The 19,617-nt window shown below is 41.8% G+C and overlaps 1 gene segment (V, D, J or C); it reads right to left on the reverse strand.

Moving 5' to 3' along the window:
* Nucleotides 1-5,127: 5,127 nt before the first annotated feature.
* LOC128054746 (T cell receptor alpha variable 16-like) lies at nucleotides 5,128-5,719 on the reverse strand. The segment is given in 2 exon segments: nucleotides 5,128-5,483; nucleotides 5,599-5,719. Coding segments are annotated over 2 exon segments (468 nt in total).
* Nucleotides 5,720-19,617: the final 13,898 nt, after the last annotated feature.

The following is a 19,617-nucleotide window of genomic DNA, read 5'->3' on the forward strand; positions in this document are numbered from 1 at the left end:
ATGCTTAGAAACCATGCAAATCATAAATGGCAGAATCAGATTCACATCTTTGTCTCTTTTACTCCAAATACTGAGATCTTTGTGTCTATTATTACATAACTTTTTCACTCCTCAGTTTTAAAGTGAGAAGTTTCATGGAAACAGTCCTAAATCCTTTTTATTTCTAATACTGGCGAACCTACTGTTTCCTATACAGGAATTAGAGAAATACTAAAATCATCCCATGCATCTTAAAGCCCCACCTAGGTCTTTAGGGGGCTGCACATATAACAGACGAGCCCTTCTAGTACTGAGAAGTCCTTCTTCATCCTCCAGAGGTGACCTGGTAAAATTAGAACTTGAAGGGTCTTTAGGCTCATCAGTCTAAATCCTTTGTTTAAACTGAGGACACTGAAGGCTGCTACACCAATGATATGGCTAAAGACACAGCCAGGATGGGCAGGGCTGAATTTGGCATTTCAGTTTCCCGTTCTAAATCCCATGCCCTTTACTATAGTCTGACATGCTACCGAAAACTCAGGAATTTGAGGGGAGCTCCCTTTCGTGTTGCTAGCTGTTTGCAGACTCTCCTTTGTGGGAAGACAAAACCACCAACTCTGCACACTGTCACGGCTTCTAAGAGACAGCTCCGGCAGGTTTGCTCTGGGGCTGCAGGTGCCGGCTGAGCAGTGTGTGTCTGGAGCACAGAGGTAAGTAGCAGTGTCCTCGGCCTGGGAAGCCGTGATGGACACGGAGCTGCTTTGGATGGAGCTGTCAAGCGTGAAGTGCAGTCTTCCACTATGCTTCTGTCTCTCATTTGAACGCATTAGAATCAGATGAACATAGCCTTGCCTTGAATCCTGTCTGTACCACTGTAAGGCAGTTAAAGTAATACTTTTAAAGCTGCAGTTCATGGTGACATTTTCACCCTCCTGGATGCTCAGGGTCTGCAGATTCTGTTCTCCTTGCTGGCTATTCACCTCTAGGCAGAAACCCAAGGACAGAGGCCAGGAGTCAGTCACCGCATTTTCACTCACTAGTGTCTGCATTTCCTTCCATAATTTGAGGGTACATTTCCCAATTAACAGGCTTCCCTGGTGGCACAGTGGTACAGAATCTGCCTGCAATGCAGGGCATGTGGCTTTGATCCGTGGGTCAGGAAGATCTCCTGGAGAAGGGAATGGCAACTGACTCCAGGATTCTAGCCTGGAAAATTCCGTGGACTGAGGAGCCTGGCGGGCTACAGTCCATTAGGTCGCCAAGAGTTAGACAGGACTGAGCGACTAGCGCTTTCCCTTTTCCCTTTTCCCAATTGAAGAGAAGATTTTGCCCCTCAGTCCTGTGAGCTCTGAACTTTGGTCACCCTCTTCCCATCACCAAGAGCCCCGACCCACTGGCCAGCGGAAGCCACAGAATCACCAAAGACAGGGCCAGAAGCGTCTCCATTCTTCTTCTTTAGGAGGATCAGGGAAGACGCAGCTCTCTCTCTGAAATAAAGCCAGCTTCCTCAGTCTCGCTCTTTTTTTTTTTTTTTTTTTTTTTTTTTGAGTATACTCATCCAGTCCCTCTGAGACCCAGAGAGAGTCTCAGGTTTCTTACCCAGCCAATCAAAGGAAGCTTAACTTTTTGCTTTCCATGCAAACATGTTGATTTTGAACAAAGTGAGTCTGAGGAGAGAGGCACTGCCCTCTTGTGGGGGCAACATCATCCTGCTGAAAGAACCACCTGAGGAAGATGAAGTGTGTTAGAGCTGGTTCAGAGGAAATTGCAAAGCTGTTCTATTCTCTGTCTTTATTGAACTCCAGTTCCAGCCTAGAGTGAGAACAGATATAATTTTATGCACTAAAAACTCAGTGAAGAAAGAACACTGCTGCCCAGTATTTACAGAGTGCCTCTGAGGAGCAAGGTTAGACTTCTTACACTCATTTCTGATACCCTGTCCTTCTTTTTTCCTAATTTGCCTCACGCTGGAATGACATTGTATATGAGTCAGGGTTCTTACTTACGAGTAACAGAAACTGACTCTGGCCGAATTAAATAGAAAAGGAATAAGTTAATTAATATTGGGTTTGCCTCAGAATCTCCAATATGGTCAGAGAACTGGACTCCAAAGCTATAGAGTCAGTCTACCAAACATTTAAGGAAAAGTTAACACTGATCCTTCTCAAACTACTCTGAAGTTGCAGAGATTGCATGCAGAGGAAGGAACATCTCAGTGCAAACTGCTTCATCACTTTGGCCTCATGATCTTGTGATCCGGCCTTGCTAGCAGTGCTGGAAGTTATGCATGAGCTCAAAAACACTGCTGCCCCCTTACCAAGTTTGACCCCGCTGATGCTATTGCTCAGTGCCCAATCTGTCAATGACACAGACTAATACTGAGTCCCTGATACGGTGTCATTCCCCAGAGAGACTTCCTGGATGCCTGATGACAGCTGGATTACATTATGGAGACAGCTGAGATTTGTTCTCACTGGAATAGACACTTATACCTGCACATGAATTTGTCTTCTTTGCTTATTATACTCTGCCAGCCTCATCCTCATAAACTCACAAAATGCCTAATTTCAGCAAGATATTCCCCACAGCATTTCTTCTGAGGAAGAAACTATTTTCACAGCAAAAGGTTACAGCCATGGGCACATACCCACAGAATTATTTATCTTACCACATACCCTATCATCCAGAAATGGCTGACCTGATTAAATTTAGAATGGCTTATTGGTTCTATGGGCTTCCCAGGTGGCCCAGTGGTAAAGAATCCACCTGCCAATATAGAAGATGCAAGAAACACAGGTTTGAGCCCTGGGTCAGTAAGATCCCCTGGGGTAGGAAATGGCAACCCACTCCAGTATTCTTGCCTGAAAAATTCCAGGGACAGAGAGCCTGGTGGACTATAGTTCCTGGGGCCACAAAGGGGACTGCATGACTGAGCACACACACACACACACACTGATTCTATAATAGCAGTGGTTGGAAAACAGCTCTGAAAAGATGGCATTCTGTCTCTTCAGATGCAATGCATGCTTTATAGTGGAGATAAGTAATGGTGTCGTCTCCCCACAGCCAGGATGCATGATTCCAGAAATCAAGGAGGTGGCACTGGGTGTGGATCCTTCACTGTTATTTTCAGTAACTCACTAGCAAGGTGTTTGCATGTCATGTTGGTAACTTTGAGTTGTATTAGCTCTTATTCTCTAAAAGAACTAATGCTTTCACGAGGGAACACAGCGATGGTTTCACTGAACTAGAAGATAAGACTTCCATGTGGCTATTTGGGTTATATATGTCTCACAACCAATGAATAGAAAATGAGGTTACTTTACTGACTACAGTGTTTGATACCAATTACCAAGGAGGAATGGGGTTGTTGCTACATATCAAATATAAAAGGGACTATGTCTGGAACCCAGGAGATTTCCTAGGGGAGCCTCTTGGCACTTCATGACCAATACTAAAGGTTAATGTTAAATTACAACAATCAATAAAATACAAGATTTTTGAGTACTCACATCCTTTGAGAATGAAGAATTGGGTCATATCACTAGGTAAGTAACCCAATTCATGGAGGTTATGGCTGTAAGCAGGGAAAATATATAATGTGTAATAAGAAAAAAAGTTGTCTATATCAATTGCAGCAGCACCACCAAATCGGGAACCAAAGAATGTAGTGGTTTTCTACATTGTCTTCTTGCTCTTTACTTTCATGTGTTCCTTTGTGTACACTGCCATCTCCTGCTTCCTTCTCCTCACTGTACTTATTCTATTTACAACTTGACAGAGATTAACTTTAGAATTTAGTCTGCGTATAACAGAATTTTCAGTGGAATTTCCTCTGAATTTTAGAAGTAATTAATACAGCCAGTGATCCGTAGTGACTGTTGGGACCACAGGTCTCCTTATTTGGGAGAAAGGATGAGAACTTCTTCACTTGTTCAAAGGACAGACTTAGCTTGTGAGATGGAAACAGAGTCATTTCACCCTTGCTTGAAAGTTCACCTGTGTGTGGAAGAGTGTGTATGTGCCAGTTGTCAACTTATTGCCTTTGAACTACAAATTCCCCCTTCGTAAATCCAGAGGGTAATTCTGGACATGGGTCTTGTAAACATTTCTCCTTGCCAGCTGGCGCGATGTTAAGCTTTGTCGGTATAGAGGATGGAAAGGACCTGGCAGGAAGAGGCAGCTTCTCTTCCGGGTCCCGGCGTGTGCTCCGCACTTCTTGTTCCGGGTTGCTTGGCCGTCCTGTGGGGCACCTGTGACGCTCACGTCCAGCAACGTTTAGTGACAGTCCCGGGTGCTTTCTTGGCAAGTTTCACAGGCACCCGAGCAAGTTCAGCAGTGCTCCTTTGCCAGCTTCCTACAAACTGTGCTAGAACACAGCTCCCAGAGCTCCTGGGAGCTCTTCTGCTTGTTAGTCGTGTTCTCTGGCACCTCTGCAAACTTCCCCATTCAGCAGGCTGCAGTCACACACTCCCCAGTGAAGCCTGAGTCACCACTGTGATAGGAGAAGAGAGTACATATTATAATGTGTTACTTTCCGTGAAACTCTGGCATAGTCTTAAAGATAACAGTGTCTCCCTACAGATGCTATTCTTATGTTCTTTAGAGTTCTTTCTAGAGTTCTTTAGAGTTCATTAGTAAATAATGCTCTGCTATTTGTTAATAATTCTTTATATTAAACTTTCCTTTTTCAACTTGCTGTGATTTTTCTCCTGATGGCCCCTATTTGGATAGTATGAGTCCATCAAGTGCATGAGAAGAAAGGCATCAGCTGCAGAAAGATCAGCAACCACACGTCAGGAAGCAGCATTCTACTTTTAAGGAATTTCAGCATGTGGTGATGATACACGTGGGTGTGGGTGAGGTGGCAGCAGAGTCGGAGAAATGGGACTGTATCACTTAAACGTGGGGAGCCCATCTGGGCCAAGAAGAGAATTTTCATGCTGTTGCATATTTTTATTTCAGAAGTATTTTTCCAGGCACTAATATCTAAAATAAATACACTTACTATTTAAAAATTAACTTATACAGAGTAGCTAGTGAGAATTCCCTTTAAAGTATTCTACAGCTAGTTGACAACTGATGATAACTCTGTATCTGAGAGGTAAATTCAGTGTCAGTCTCTAGAGAGACAGTGCCCCACGGTGGTCAAACAGGGAACATGGAAATGCTTTCTGTGAGGGGTTTGCGCTCTGCTTCTCTTGTGAAGCCAGGTACTGTGTTACCCAAAGCACAGTAATACACAGCTGAGTCTTCCTCCTGAGCCGAGGGTTTTTTCAGATGGAAGGATGCCTCAGCCCGGCTGAGCTCAGCGGTGAAACCCTGGATGCTCTCTCTTGAGGTGTCTTTCAGGAGTAACTGGAGGCGCTGTCTGGGGTACTGGACATACCAGAAGAGCACAGGACTCCCAGAAGCTGAATAGTTGCACTTCACCTGCACCGGGTCCCCTTCAGACACAGAGATGTGGCTCTCAGGCTGAGTCACTGTCTGGGATCTTGTTCCTCCTGTAACACAAATTCTGGGTCAGGGATTGACTTGCAAACAGAGCAGAATATTTTGTTAAGCCAATTCTGAATCAGAAGACCATAGTAAGATAAAATAAAAAGAGACATTACTCACCAAGTGTGAATACCATCACAAACACTGAGATGAGGGCGCCCTTCATGTCTGAGCTCTGAGGAAGCAGGAGGCTCCTTTCTGCAGGTTTTTCCTGGAAACAGTTCAGCCACATGGACACCCTGACAGAGCAGTGAGTGGGTTTACAGGGCATGCAAAGCAAAAGCTCTTCCTCAAAGAGCCGGTGGCTTTCTGGCTTTCTATTGAGTTCAAGTTGCGTAGCATCTCCCTCTAGAGGCCGTATATGATACTGCAGGTAATCTCGGGCTTCAGGAAGGCCAATTCTGAAACAAAATAGAGAGGAATTTCCTCGTTAGTAAGACAAAGTGTAATGCAATGTTAAGTAAAGAAGCTTGTTACCAGAAAGATCCAGACATCGATGGGACATAATAGAAAGTCCAAACATACAAGTTACTTATGGAAATTTAGTTGTTAAAAAATAGGAAAAAGATGGTATATTCAGTAAAACATGCCCTCAAAAATGGAGAGTCATCTAGAGATTAACAAATAAATTTGGACACCTACCTTAGCATCTGTTATTAAATAAATTCTGCTGCTGCTGCTGCTGCTAAGTCGCTTCAGTCGTGTCCGTCTCTGTGAGACCCCATAGACGGCAGCTCACCAGGCTCCGCCGTCCCTAGGATTCTCCAGGCAAGAACACTGGAGTGGGTTGCCATTTCCTTCTCCAATGCATGCAAGTGAAAAGTCAAAGTGAAGTCGCTCAGTCGTGTCCGACTCCTAGCGACCCAATGGACTGCAGCCTACCACGCTCCTCCATTCATGGGATTTTCCAGGCAAGAGTACTGGAGTGGGTTGCCATTGCCTTGTCTGAAATAAATTCTAAATATAGATAATTCATATTTTTAAGTAATAGCTATTTTTTTAATAAATTTAGGATGGTCATGAATTTTCTAAGCATGAAAGTCAGAAAGAGTATAGGAAAATATTAGCAGATCAGACTTCACAGAAATTTAAGCTTCTGTATAGGCTTGTTAATGAAATGCTTAAACATTACCATACCGAGTTATTTTCCATTCATCATCATTGATTCTGACCTTCCTCACATCAGGAATGGGCCTTTAGAATTTTAGATCTACAGTCTTTTTTTTTTTTTAATAGTTCATTAACAATGTAACAGTCATTTGAACTAAAAAGAAGGCAATTCCTGAAAGAGGGTAGATTTAAAATGTTCCTGATCCCCTGTGTTTAGCCAAGGAGCTTTCTGTTGAAGCCAGCCAACGCTGTGCCAACAGAGCTCAAGTGAGTTATTCCACTGGGGCTCATGATAAATCTAGGGTCAGTAGCAAGGATCGCCAGGATAAAGAGCAGAAAACTATAGGTTGTGAAGAAAGCTTTGCATGCAGAGATCAGTGGACCTCTAAGGAAGCTGGTTCTTTTGAGAAAGTCTTTTCTCTACCCCCCAAATAGCTGAGAAGAAAGTAGCATGTTGAGTCCCAACTGTCCTAAATGGAGAGGAGTACAACGAGATTGGAGAGCAAAGACATGTTTTTCTAGTTTTTCAGCAAGGTACTGGCATTGCTGCTGAGACCAGGGCCCTACTGCCTAAGACATTGCTGATCACAGGTACAGAAATAGCTAGGCTTTTCACTCTCACAGCATTGCCTCCACTTAAAGTGCTGCAGCAATCGGGCATGTCAGAAAGGAGTAAAGAAAGGGAAAGGATACTTCAGAGAAAAATAAGGGCTTCATCTGGGAAAAATAAAGTCTGAAAAAATGATCAGGGTCAGTGACCCAGTTTCCCTAGCCAAGAATCAGGACACAAAGTTTTCAGTGATTGAGAATTCATTTACAAGGAAGCTCTCACAAAGACGGAATATCTCACTGAATGCATTGCTTATTTATTGAATCCTCTTGAAGGAATAAATACAATTACATAAAATTAGGAGAATTATGTAAACTTCAGACATAATTATCATGAAAAAATACAGTGTCTCCAACAAGATTTTGACTGATGGAAGAGAAACAGGACATGTACATGATGACCACCTGACTTCAATTCCACCTCCCTTCTGCTCCTCTCCAGCACTTTCCCCACTCACCTTGCAAGTACATCATGCTGATTCTGCTCTGTAACTATGAAGCAGGGGCCACAATTCAAGTAACTGTCTCCTATTTCTCTCTCCCCAGTCTCTCTTTTCTTTTCTGTCTTTTCTGTGCACTACTCCTCTTCTGTGTCATCTTCTCATCTCCTTTTTTCTTTTTTTCCTTTTTTTTGTCTCTGAGAGACATGGAGGTGTAACAGAAGGTAGAAATCATTGGAATGATTGTGAAATGACAGTAAGGCTCATATTTTAGAATTTTTAGTCATGAGTATAAAAACTCTAGATAGGTAATGCCTGTGATTTCTTCTTGAACTTTTAGTTTTACCGTGGCCCTAATATGATGCTCAGTTCTGCTGGGAAACCATCTCTTTACACCACTCAAAGCAACAGATCTTCCTCACAGATGAGTATATGGAGATGCGCCAGCTCCCCATCTGACTAGTTCAGATGTTTTCCTAACTGCCAGAAACCCTGATTTAAATGTTCACCAAGATTCATCTCAAAAGTTGAGAAAAAATTTCATCCTTTGGAGTAGCTTAGGGTGCCCCCTCAGTTCAGTTCGTTTGCTCAGTCGTGTCCGACTCTTTGCGATCCCATGAATCGCAGCACGCCAGGCCTCCCTGTCCATCACCAACTCCCGGAGTTCACTCAGACTCATGTTCATCGAGTCCGTGATGCCATCCAGCCATCTCATCATCGGTCATCCCCTTCTCCTCCTGCCCCCAATCCCTCCCAGAATCAGAGTCTTTTCCAATGAGTCAACTCTTCGCATGAGGTGGCCAAAGTACTGGAGTTTCAGCTTTAGCATCATTCCTTCCAAAGAAATCCCAGGGCTGATCTCCTTCAGAATGGACTGGTTGGATCTCCTTGCAGTCCAAGGGACTCTCAAGAGTCTTCTCCAACACCACAGTTCAAAATCATCAATTCTTTGGCACTCAGCTTTCTTCACAGTCCAACTCTCACATCCATACATGACCACTGGAAAAACCATAGCCTTGACTAGACGGACCTTTGTTGGCAAAGTAATGTCTCTGTTTTTCAATATGCTATCTAGGTTGGTCATAACTTTTCTTCCAAGGAGTAAGCGTCTTTTAATTTCATGGCTGCAATCATCATCTTCAGTGATTTTGGAGCCCAGAAAAATAAAGTCTGACACTGTTTCCACTGTTTCCCCATCTATTTGCCATGAAGTGATGGGACCAGGTGCCATGATCTTCATTTTCTGAATGTTGAGCTTTAAGCCAACTTTTTCACTCTCCACTTTCACTTTCATCGAGAGGTTTTTTAGTTCCTCTTCACTCTCTGCCATAAAGGTGGTGTCATCTCCATATCTGAGGTTATTGATATTTCTCCGAGCAATCTTGATTCCAGCTTGTGCTTCTTCTAGCCCAGCGTTTCTCATGATGTACTCTGCATAAAAGTTAAATAAGCAGGGTGACAATATACAGCCTTGACGAACTCCTTTTCCTATTTGGAACCAGTCTGTTATTCCATGTCCAGTTCTAACTCTTGCTTCCTGACCTGCATATAGGTTTCTCAAGAGGCAGTTCAGGTGCTCTGGTATTCCTATCTCTTTCAGAATTGTCCACAGTTTCTTGTGATCCACACAGTCAAAGGCTTTGGCATAGTCAATAAAGCAGAAATAGATGTTTTTCTGGAACTCTTTTGCTTTTTTGATGATCCAGCAGATGTTGGCAATTTGATCTCTGGTTCCTCTGCCTTTTCTAAAACCAGCTTGAACATCTGGAAGTTCACGGTTCATATACTGCTGAAGCCTGGCTTGGATAATTTTGAGCACTACTTTACTAGCGTATGAGATGGGTGCAATTTGTGGTAGTTTGAGCATTCTTTGGCATTGCCTTTCTTTGCGACTGGAATGAAAACTGACCTTTTCCAGTCCTGTGGCCACTGCTGAGTTTTCCAAATTTGCTGGCATATTGAGTGCAGCACTTTCACAGCATTATCTTTCAGGATTTGAAATAGCTCAACTGGAATTCCATCACCTCCATTAGCTTTGTTTGTAGTGATGCTTTCTAAGGCCCACTTGACTTCACATTCCAGGATGTCTGGCTCTAGGTGAGTGATCACACCATCGTGATTATCTTGGTCGTGAAGATCTCTTTTGTACAGTTCTTCCATGTATTCTTGCTGCCTCTTCTTAATATCTTCTGCTTCTGTTAGGTCTGTACCATTTCTGTCCTTTATCGAGCCCACCTTTGCATGAAATATTCCCTTGGTATCTCTAATTTTCTTGAAGAGATCTCTAGTCTTTCCCATTCTGTTGTTTTCCTCTATTTCTTTGCATTGATCACTGAGGAAGGCTTTCTTATCTCTTCTTGCTATTCTTTGGAACTCTGCATTCAGGTGCTTATAGCGTTCCTTTTCTCCTTTGCTTTTCACCTCTCTTCTTTTCACAGCTATTTGTAAGGCCTGCCCAGACAACCATATTGCTGTTTTGCATTTCTTTTCCATGGTTATGGTCTTGATCCCTGTCTCCTGTACAATGTCATGAACCTCATTCCATAGTTCATCATGCACTCTATCTATCAGATCTAGGCCCTTAAATCTATTTCTCACTTCCACTGTGCCCCCTAGTGGTCTAAAATTGTTGGGTCAACCAGCTCATCAGCAGCCACTAGCCCTCCATTCTCTCCTGAGGACAGTCTACCAATTATCAGGAACAAAAGACCTGTCGGCTTGGGTGGGGATTTTTTAAGTAAACTTATTCCTTCTTCAAAATGTCAGTTAATGGAAGCTACTATCTTAAACTATTTTGTCAAATTTCATCTTCAAAGTTGAATGTGATTTTTCCAATCTATTTCAAACTAAGTCCACAACAAATTATCAAAGTTTTCTATGAGTGAGATCTTTTTCTAAGTCTTTAAAACTTAAAAACTGAATTCAGCTTTGTCTACTTACAAGACGTTACAGTAAACAGGAAAGACAAGGACTGTGTGTATGTATGTTTATTCATATACAAAGTGGCACATGAGATAGTGCAAAATGAATCCAGTAATAAGGAGACATTTCTTATAACAGAGAGCAGTCAGACAAAAAGTTAATGAGAACAAAATTGCTTTTTCTTTTTCCTGGAAATGATAGGAAGGAATGTCATCAGAGGTTATGTAGAGATATTGGATTGGGAGAAGACTAGAGACACTTTCTAGACGAAAATAAGAGTAGGAGATGGACAGACAGGTGGAAGTAATTTGGGAGCTATGAGGTAAAGTGCTCTGTTATGCATTTCAAAATTTTAAAGGACATTTGAATATATTATTAACCTATCTCTCCTTTCTATGTGTAATAGCATACAGTTTGCAACTTGAGTATGGAACTCAGTTATACATCCTGATGACCTATTGATGCTAACACCCTGATTCATAATAATTAAGTCCCCTTTATACGAACCTTTGAGTTTCAAACTTTCAAAGATGCAAACATGAATTCTCATGTCCAGTCACTTCAGTCAGTTCACGTATCTGGTATAATTTTCAAGCTTCTGTAATTTTATTTTGTTTTCTTTATTTTTGTATTTGTCTTTTATGTATTATTTATGTGAAAAGTATTATAAACCTATTACAGTACAGTACTATATAATTGATTGCATTAGTTGGACAAAGCTAGCTTTGTCGGACTTACAAACAAATTAGAGTTGTGCACACGCTCTCAGAATGGAACTCATTTGTATGTAGGGGGCTTAATGTAGAATAGATTTGCAATACAGCTTTTGAATTCATTTTCTGAGAAACATTTTGTATTTCTTTTTTTCAACTATTACCACCCTCAAGTGCTGCAATAAATGTTTCAAGCTTGTCTCCTGAGCAGAGGCCAGAATGAAGTGAAAGAGTAAGCTAGGTGGCTACCTGGAGGAAAAGCATTCACGGTACAGGAAGGAGAGCTGCAGAGATCCCAGGGCAGGAAGGCAGTTGCCATGTCAGAGCAACATCAAATGTGGTGAAGGTGGAGAGAGTAAGGAGACAGTGACTCATGTCAGAGAGGGGGCAGGGAACCAAACGGAGTAGTCTTACAGCTTGCAGTGAGACTCTGCTTTTCATCTCAGTGAGATGAAAAACCACTGGAGAGCTGTGAGCACAGAAGCCACATGATCTGAATTATGTTCCCAGAAGCTCACTCCGCTGGGTGGAGACCAGACTGAAGAGGGGCAAGAAGGAAAGAAGAGAGATCAAGTAGGGTTATTACTGCCACCCCCAGGCAAGAGATGAGAGTGGCTTGGATCAGGTAAGAGCAGAGTTGGAAGTGAAAAGTGATGAATTCTGGGCCTGCTTTGCAGAAAGAGCTAATTGACTTTCCTAACAGATCAAATGGCGATATGAGAAAAATTGAGGAGATAAGGGCAACTTCAAGGTTTCTGACCAAGGTGATTAGAGAATTTCATAGACAGAGCTGCATTTTGCCTAAATGAGGATGAATTCAGAAAAAGCAGCTGGGAGGTATGGGGGGTGAAGTAGCTGGAGTGGTGGAAATCAGGAGATCACCTAGAGATATACCAAGAAGATGCCCCAATGGGGATGTCAGATAGATCATTTAATATACAAGTTCAGAAATCAGAGGTGCCAGGTGGGTTTCAGATATAAATGCTGATATTTAAATAGTTTTTAAAGCCAAGAGACTGGATACAGTTAGCTGGAAATAAATTATTGGTAGAAAGTAAAGAGCTCTAAGAATAAGTTCTTGAGGCATTCCAATGTTTAGAGATCAGGGGGATGAAGGAAAAACCCTCAAAGGAGGCTGAGAAGGAGCCACTGAAAACAGGAAGAGAACCAAGAAGGTGCTCGGTCTCTAAATCTAAATAACTTCAAGAGGGGAGCGTTCTGTAATCTCAAATGTCATCACTATTTGCTATGAAAGTCATATGTTGAAACTCTAATCCCCCAATGTCATTACATTTGAAGGTGGGGTCTTTGAGAGGCAGTTAGGGTGAAGCCCTCGCTGTGGAATTTGTGCCTTTATAAGAGATGCAAGACAGGCTGTTTCTCTCTCTACTCTCCATGTGAAGCTACAATGAGAAGTGAGGAATCTGTAAACCAGAGAAGGGGTCTCACCAGAAACTCACCATGCTGGCACCCGGACCTCAGACTTCCAGCCTCCAGAATGGTGAGAAACAAATCCATGTTGTTTATAATCCACCTGGTATATTGTACTTTGGTCCAAACAAAGACACTGCTTCAAGTAGTTAAAAATACTAGCTGAAACAATAAATGCATGTAAACACAAATATAAATAGGCAAATTTTTCTCTTAAGATACAGAGACAATCTGAATAATATTCAAATCTTGTGTAGGAGACATAAAAATAATGCAATGAAGTGACAGAATTGTTAAAAGAGTGATTGGGCTCCCTGCTGGACTCAGATGATTCAGCGAGCATCACATTCAAAAAAGGAAGGATGGATATGAGTGTTAGAGCAGATATGGGATGAGGAGAGATTATTCCTTTGTTTGGTGCTAAAGGGGAAAGAGTAAATTAGATCAGGGACTTTTACTTAACATCAGAATGGAAGATGTAATGTTAATTATTTAATCAATGCAAATTAATAAAAAAAAACAATTTTCTTTGTCAGTCAGAAAGTCTAAATATGACTTAGTCTCAGGTGAACAACTTTGATATTTTTAAAGCCATAAAAAAAATGACTTGTTTATGTGCAGAAAGGGAAAGTCCCATTCCAGTTGTCAATGGTCAGAACAGACAGGTATACAGCACCAAATTAAGGGGACTTCACACCAAGGAGAATGTCAACAGAGCAGTATCTGCAGAGAAACCTGAGCTACATTCTAGCAGTAAAGAAAATATAGCACACGTATAAATAATTCTGGAAAGAATTGTGAGAAAAAGAACAGCACACTTACATAAAGTCAGTAAAGCAGGAAGGAGTGAAGCCAGGAGAGCAGGAATGAGAAGAACTTCTGTAGGTACAGAGGACACAGCAGTAAATTGACACAGACACTCAACACAGCAAAGCAATTAGCATCCCATGCAGGTAGGAGAGAGGGTCTGCATTCAAGGAGCACTCCTTCTGTGGTCTAACAAGAAGATGCAACTCTAACGGGGAAAGGCTTCCCTACCCAACTTATTTTAGCATAGAGAACACTGAAACCTAATACTGAAAATATTAAGTAGAGAAATCTGTGCTGAAATGAAAGCCTGGTCAGCTGGGGTCCTTTTGACAAGATCAAAACAACTTCCTTCTTGCTGAGCACTCTGTTGACTTATACCAGTTTGAAATCAGTTCTCCCTTGTGCTTCTATTTACTTCTTGATCCTGTTGATAGACTTTCTTTCACATGTAAGACCAAATCATAAGGTCAGTTTGAAAGTTTATATGAAAATTAAAAAATGGGACCTAATTAAAATTAACAGCTTTTGCACAACAAAGGAAACTATAAGCAAGGTGGAAAGACAGCCTTCAGAATGGGAGAAAATAATAGCAAATGAAGCAACTGGCAAACAACTAATCTCAAAAATATACAAGCAACTTGTGCAACTCAATTCCAGAAAAATAAACGACCCAATCAAAAAATAGGCCAAAGAACTAAACAGACATTTCTCCAAAGAAGACATACAGATGGCTAACAAACACATGAAAAGATGCTCAACATCACTCATTATCAGAGAAATGCAAATCAAAACCACAATGAGGTACCATTTCACGCCAGTCAGAATGGCTGTGATCCAAAAGTCTACAAACAAATAAATGCTGGAGAGGGTGTGGAGAAATGGGGACCCTCTTACACTGTTGGTGGGAATGCAAACTAGTACAGCCATTATGGAGAACAGAGATTCCTTAAAAAACTGGAAAGAGAACTGCCATATGACCCAGCAATCCCACTGCCGGGCATACACACCAAGGAAACCAGAATGGAAAGAGACACGTGTACCCCAATGTTCATCACAGCACTGTAATAGCCAGGATATGGAAACAACCTAGATGTCCATCAGCAGACGAATGGATAAGAAAGCTGAGGTACATATGCAAAATGAAATATTACTCAGCAATTAAAAAGAATATATCTGAATCAGTTCTAATGCGGTGGATGAAACTGGAGCCTATTATACAGAGTGAAGTAAGCCAGAAAGAAAAACACCAACACAGTATCAGCTCAGTTCAGTTCAGTTCACTTCAGTCGCTCAGTCATGTCTGACTCTTTGCGACCCTATGAACCGCAGCACGCCAGGCCTCCCTGTCCATCACCAACTCCCGGAGTTCACTCAGACTCATGTCCATCGAGTCAGTGATGCCATCCAGCCATCTCATCCTCTGTAATCCCCTTCTCCTCCTGCCCTCAATCCCTCCCAGCATCACAGTCTTTTCCAATGAGACAACTCTTCGCATCGGGTGGCCAAAGTACTGGAGTTTCAGCTTCAGCATCACTCCCTCCAAAGAAATCCCAGTGCTGATCTCCTTCAGAGTGGACAGGGTGGATCTCCTTGCAGTCCAAGGGACTCTCAAGAGTCTTCTCCAACACCACAGTTCAAAAACATCAACTCCTCACTGTTCAGCTTTCTTCATAGTCCAACTCTCACATCCATACATGACCACTAGAAAAACCATAGCCTTGACTAGATGGATGTTTGTTAGCAAAGTAATCTCTCTGCTTTTCAATATACTATCTAAGTTGGTCATAACTTTTCTTCCAAGGAGTAAGTGTCTTTTAATTTCATGGCTGCAATCACCATTTGCAGTGATTCTGGAGCCCCCCAAAATAAAGTCTGACACTGTTCCCACTGTTTCCCACTATTTCCATCTATTTGCCGTGAAGTGATGGGACCAGATGCCATGATCTTCATTTTCTGAATGTTGAGCTTTAAGCCAACTTTTTCACTTCCCTCTTGCACTTTCGTCAAGAGGCTTTTTAGTTCCTCTTCACTTTCTGCCATAAAGGTGGTGTCATCTGCATATATGAGGTTATTGATATTTCTCCGAGCAATCTTGATTCCAGCTTGTGCTTCTTCCAGCCCAGCATTTCTCATGATGTACTCTACATAAGTTGAATAAGCAGGGTGACAATATACAGCCTCAACATACTCCTTTTCCTATTTGGAACCAGTCTGCTCTTCCATGTCCAGTTCTAACTCTTGCTTCCTGACCTGTAGGTTTCTCAAGAGACAGGTCAGGTGCTCTGTTAGTCCCATCTCTTTCAGAATTGTTCACAGTTTCTTGTGATCCACACAGTCAAAGGCTTTGGCATAGTCAATAAAGCAGAAATAGATGTTTTTCTGGAACTCTCTTGCTTTTTCAATGATCCAGCAGATGTTGGCAATTTGATCTCTGGTTCCTCTGCCTTTTCTAAAACCAGCTTGAACATCTGGAAGTCCATGGGTTCACATACTGCTGAAGTCTGGCTTGGAGAATTTTGAGCATTACTTTACTGTTGTGTGAGACGAGTGCAGTTGTGCGGTAGTTTGAGCATTCTTTGGCACTGCCTTTCTTTGTGACTGGAATGAAAACTGACCTTTTCCAGTCCTGTGCCCACTGCTGAATTTTCCAAATTTGCTGGCACATTGAGTGCAGCACTTTCACAGCATCATCTTTCAGGATTTGAAATAGCTCAACTGGAATTCCATCACTTTTACTAGCTTTGTTCTTAGTGATGTTTTCTAAGGCCCACTTGACTTAACATTCCAAGATGTCTGGCTCTAGGTGAGTGATCACACCGTCGTGATTATCTTGGTCGTGAAGATCTTTTTTGTACAGTTCTTCCGTGTATTCTTGCCACCTCTTCTTAATATCTTCTGCTTCTGTTAGGTCCATACTATTTCTGTCCTTTATCCAGCCCATCTTTGTATGAAATGTTCCCTTGGTATCTCTAATTTTCTTGAAGAGATCTCTAGTCTTTCCCATTCTGTTGTTTTCCTCTATTTACTAACGCATATATATGGAATTTAGAAAGATGATAATGATAACCTTTTATGCGAGACAGCAAAAGAGACACAGATGTATAGAAGTCTTTTGCAGTCTGTCGAAGAGGGTGAAAGTGGGATGTTTCAGGAGAATGGCATTGAAACATGTATATTATCATGTGTGAAACAATTCACCAGTCCAGGTTTGCTGCATGGTACAGACTACTCGGGGCTGGTGACCCACTGCGATGACCCACAGGGATGGGATGGGGAGGAAAGAGGGAGGAGGGTTCAGGATGGGGAACACGTGTACACCCGTGGCGAATTCATGTCAATCTATGACAAAACCAATGCAATATTGTAATTAGCCTCCAATTAAAATAAATAAATTTATATTAAAAAAAGAAATTTTATGTTTCAAAATATCTAATCAAACATATGTACTGTCCTCCTTTTTTACCAAACTTCCCACTGGGATAAAATCTACAAGTATAAACAGGATGATACTAAATCCATAATGTGAAAATAATAAAAAAAATGAAAGATATCAACAGTTCCCATAAGATAAAAACTAGATGCGAGCATTCTGATGGGTGAGACAGAGAGGGAGAGAGCACAGCCCATAATGAACAATGAGAAGATTTTATTGGACATGCAAGTGAGGGAAACTTATTCCTTAAGAACCTATAGAGATTCTGGACTGGGAAAGGATAAGTGTGTTGGAGAGCAGGAGGGAGAGCACATGGGGACGAATTGAAGGTCACTATGTGGAATAGTTATACTAGTCTCCCTTCTACTGGCCTTACATGTGAGAAGCATAGTAGGCTAGCCTGTATGTGGGCACCTGATGTCCACTAAAGTTGAAATAAACACCTGGAATGCTATTTTTTCCTGTAGTACTTAACAGAGCTAAGTGAAGTGAAGTCACTCAGTCGTGTCCAACTTTTGTGACCCCATGGACTGTAGCCTACCAGGCTCCTCTGTCCATCGGATTTTCCAGGCAATAGTACTGGAGTAGATTGCCATTTCCTTCTCCAGGGGATCTTCCCAACCCAGGGATCGAACCCAGGTCTCTCACATTGTAGACAGACGTTTTACCTTCTGAGCTACCAGGGAAGTACAGAGCTAAGCCACCTTCAAACTGATATTAGGTGGAAAGGAGAAGAAGAAACAAGTTAGTAAGCAGGTCCCTGCTCATTCATCCTAAAAACAAGCCTGCCAAGTAACATGGTAAGTCCACATGGCCAGACTACTGGCCAAGAATCCTATTCAGGAAGAAACTTTGTGGAGAACAGGGACACAATGACATAAGAAGTCCATCCCACTACCCAGTGCTTCATTCTTAAATATAAACCAAGAACAAAGTAACACTAGTCATTAATAAGTACAGATGGTGTCTCTTTCCATACCTTGAACACCAAGTCATCAACTGTGAACATGAGTCATTATACCTGAAACCAAAGTTGTGGCAGAATGTCATGCTTTATGGTCTCGTATGGAAATGCATGTTTGGAGAATGACCAAAGGATCTAAGAGAATAATATAATGGTTCCTTGGTCACTACTCTCAAAAAATCTGGAGTCTTAGCTTTGAATAATAATTTTTTATATTTTTTTAATTTTTCTCTCTTAAGTTCTTTACCATACATTATTTTATTTTTTCCAGATTGGTAAGAAATACAAAAGGCTTCCTGGTGGCTCAGATAGTAAAGAATCCACCTGCAATTGGGGAGACTTGGGCTCAATCCCTGCAATTTAGGAGAGCTTGGGAAGATCCCCTGGAGAAGGGAATGGTTACTCACTCCGGTACTCTGACCTGGAGAATTCCATGGACAGAGGAGCCTGGCAGGCTACAGTTCATGGGGTCGCAAAGAGTCAGACACAACTGAGAAGCTAACACTTTGACTTTTCACGTTTCCCAATTAACAAGAAGATTCTGGCCTGGAGAATTTCATGGACTATATAGTCCATGAGGTCGCAAAGAGTTGGACATGACTGAGTGACTCATTTTCACTCTCAAGAAATAGAGAAAGAAATTAACTTTTTAAATACAATAATTTTCAAGTCTACCATTTATTGAATGCACTCACATGACATGAGAGTTCCATGCTAGTTGTAGACACTGCTGGTGCTCAACCTAGACCCCCTTTTCCAGGCCAGTGGACCCAATTCCCAGCTGCTGCAAATGTTGGCTATGCTTGGCTCATAGCTGCCCTCTTTCCCAGAAAACTGATCTACACCAATAAACATCACCATTCTCCAGTAGAGTGTACCCATGCTCCAATGAGCATCTTATTCTAAGATCAGCTGTATGGCCCCCTTGACTCAAGGTGGGAGGGATCAATTCTGTGGGGCATTTCATGCTCCAGAGACCCCCATGGAGTCAGGCTGGATCAAGAGTTCAGCTCAGCCACATTCATTTTTACCCTCTTCCCCTCCCCACTTAACTTGCTTTTCTCAAAATAAGATGGGTGTCAGAAATCCCAACTTTGGCTTTGTTAAGGAAGTCAACCTAAGACAATATGCTACCTCACTTAATCCTTAACCTATCCTGAAATATATGTGAGTATAGCTTGAAATCAAGTCACTCATTAGCAACAAAAGATAATCAGACCAGCACCACAAGCCAGGTTCTTTCCAGTGGCACCAGAAGACACACAAGTGGAAAGAGAATTCGAGTATCTTGAGCTCAATACATTTCATGCTCTTTCTCATTGCCTTTCAAGTGCTTTTTCCATGATTTGGAAATATTTCTGAGTCATAAGTTTCCAGACTGAGAATTTGAAGCAAATTCCGATTAGATTACATCCTTCTTTGCATGCTAAGTTGCTTCAGTTGTGTCTGATTCTGTGTGACCCCATGGGCTGTAGCCTTTGATACTTTTACAGCCTTTTAGTCAGTGACTATGTGAACAAAACTGAGTAAAAATCTTAGTCGTTTCCAGCTTTTCCTGCTCTTTGGACTAAATAAACAATGTCACGTCTAACAGACCACTACTTCAGCTTTATGATGACTGTGACGTCTAATTTTTTCCCCTGGATCTATTTGTTGTTGTTCAGTCACTCAGTCATATCTGACTCTTTGCAACCCCATGGACTGTAG

Source organism: Budorcas taxicolor, chromosome 10 (assembly GCF_023091745.1).
Source record: "Budorcas taxicolor isolate Tak-1 chromosome 10, Takin1.1, whole genome shotgun sequence".
Classification (NCBI taxonomy): domain Eukaryota; kingdom Metazoa; phylum Chordata; class Mammalia; order Artiodactyla; family Bovidae; genus Budorcas; species Budorcas taxicolor.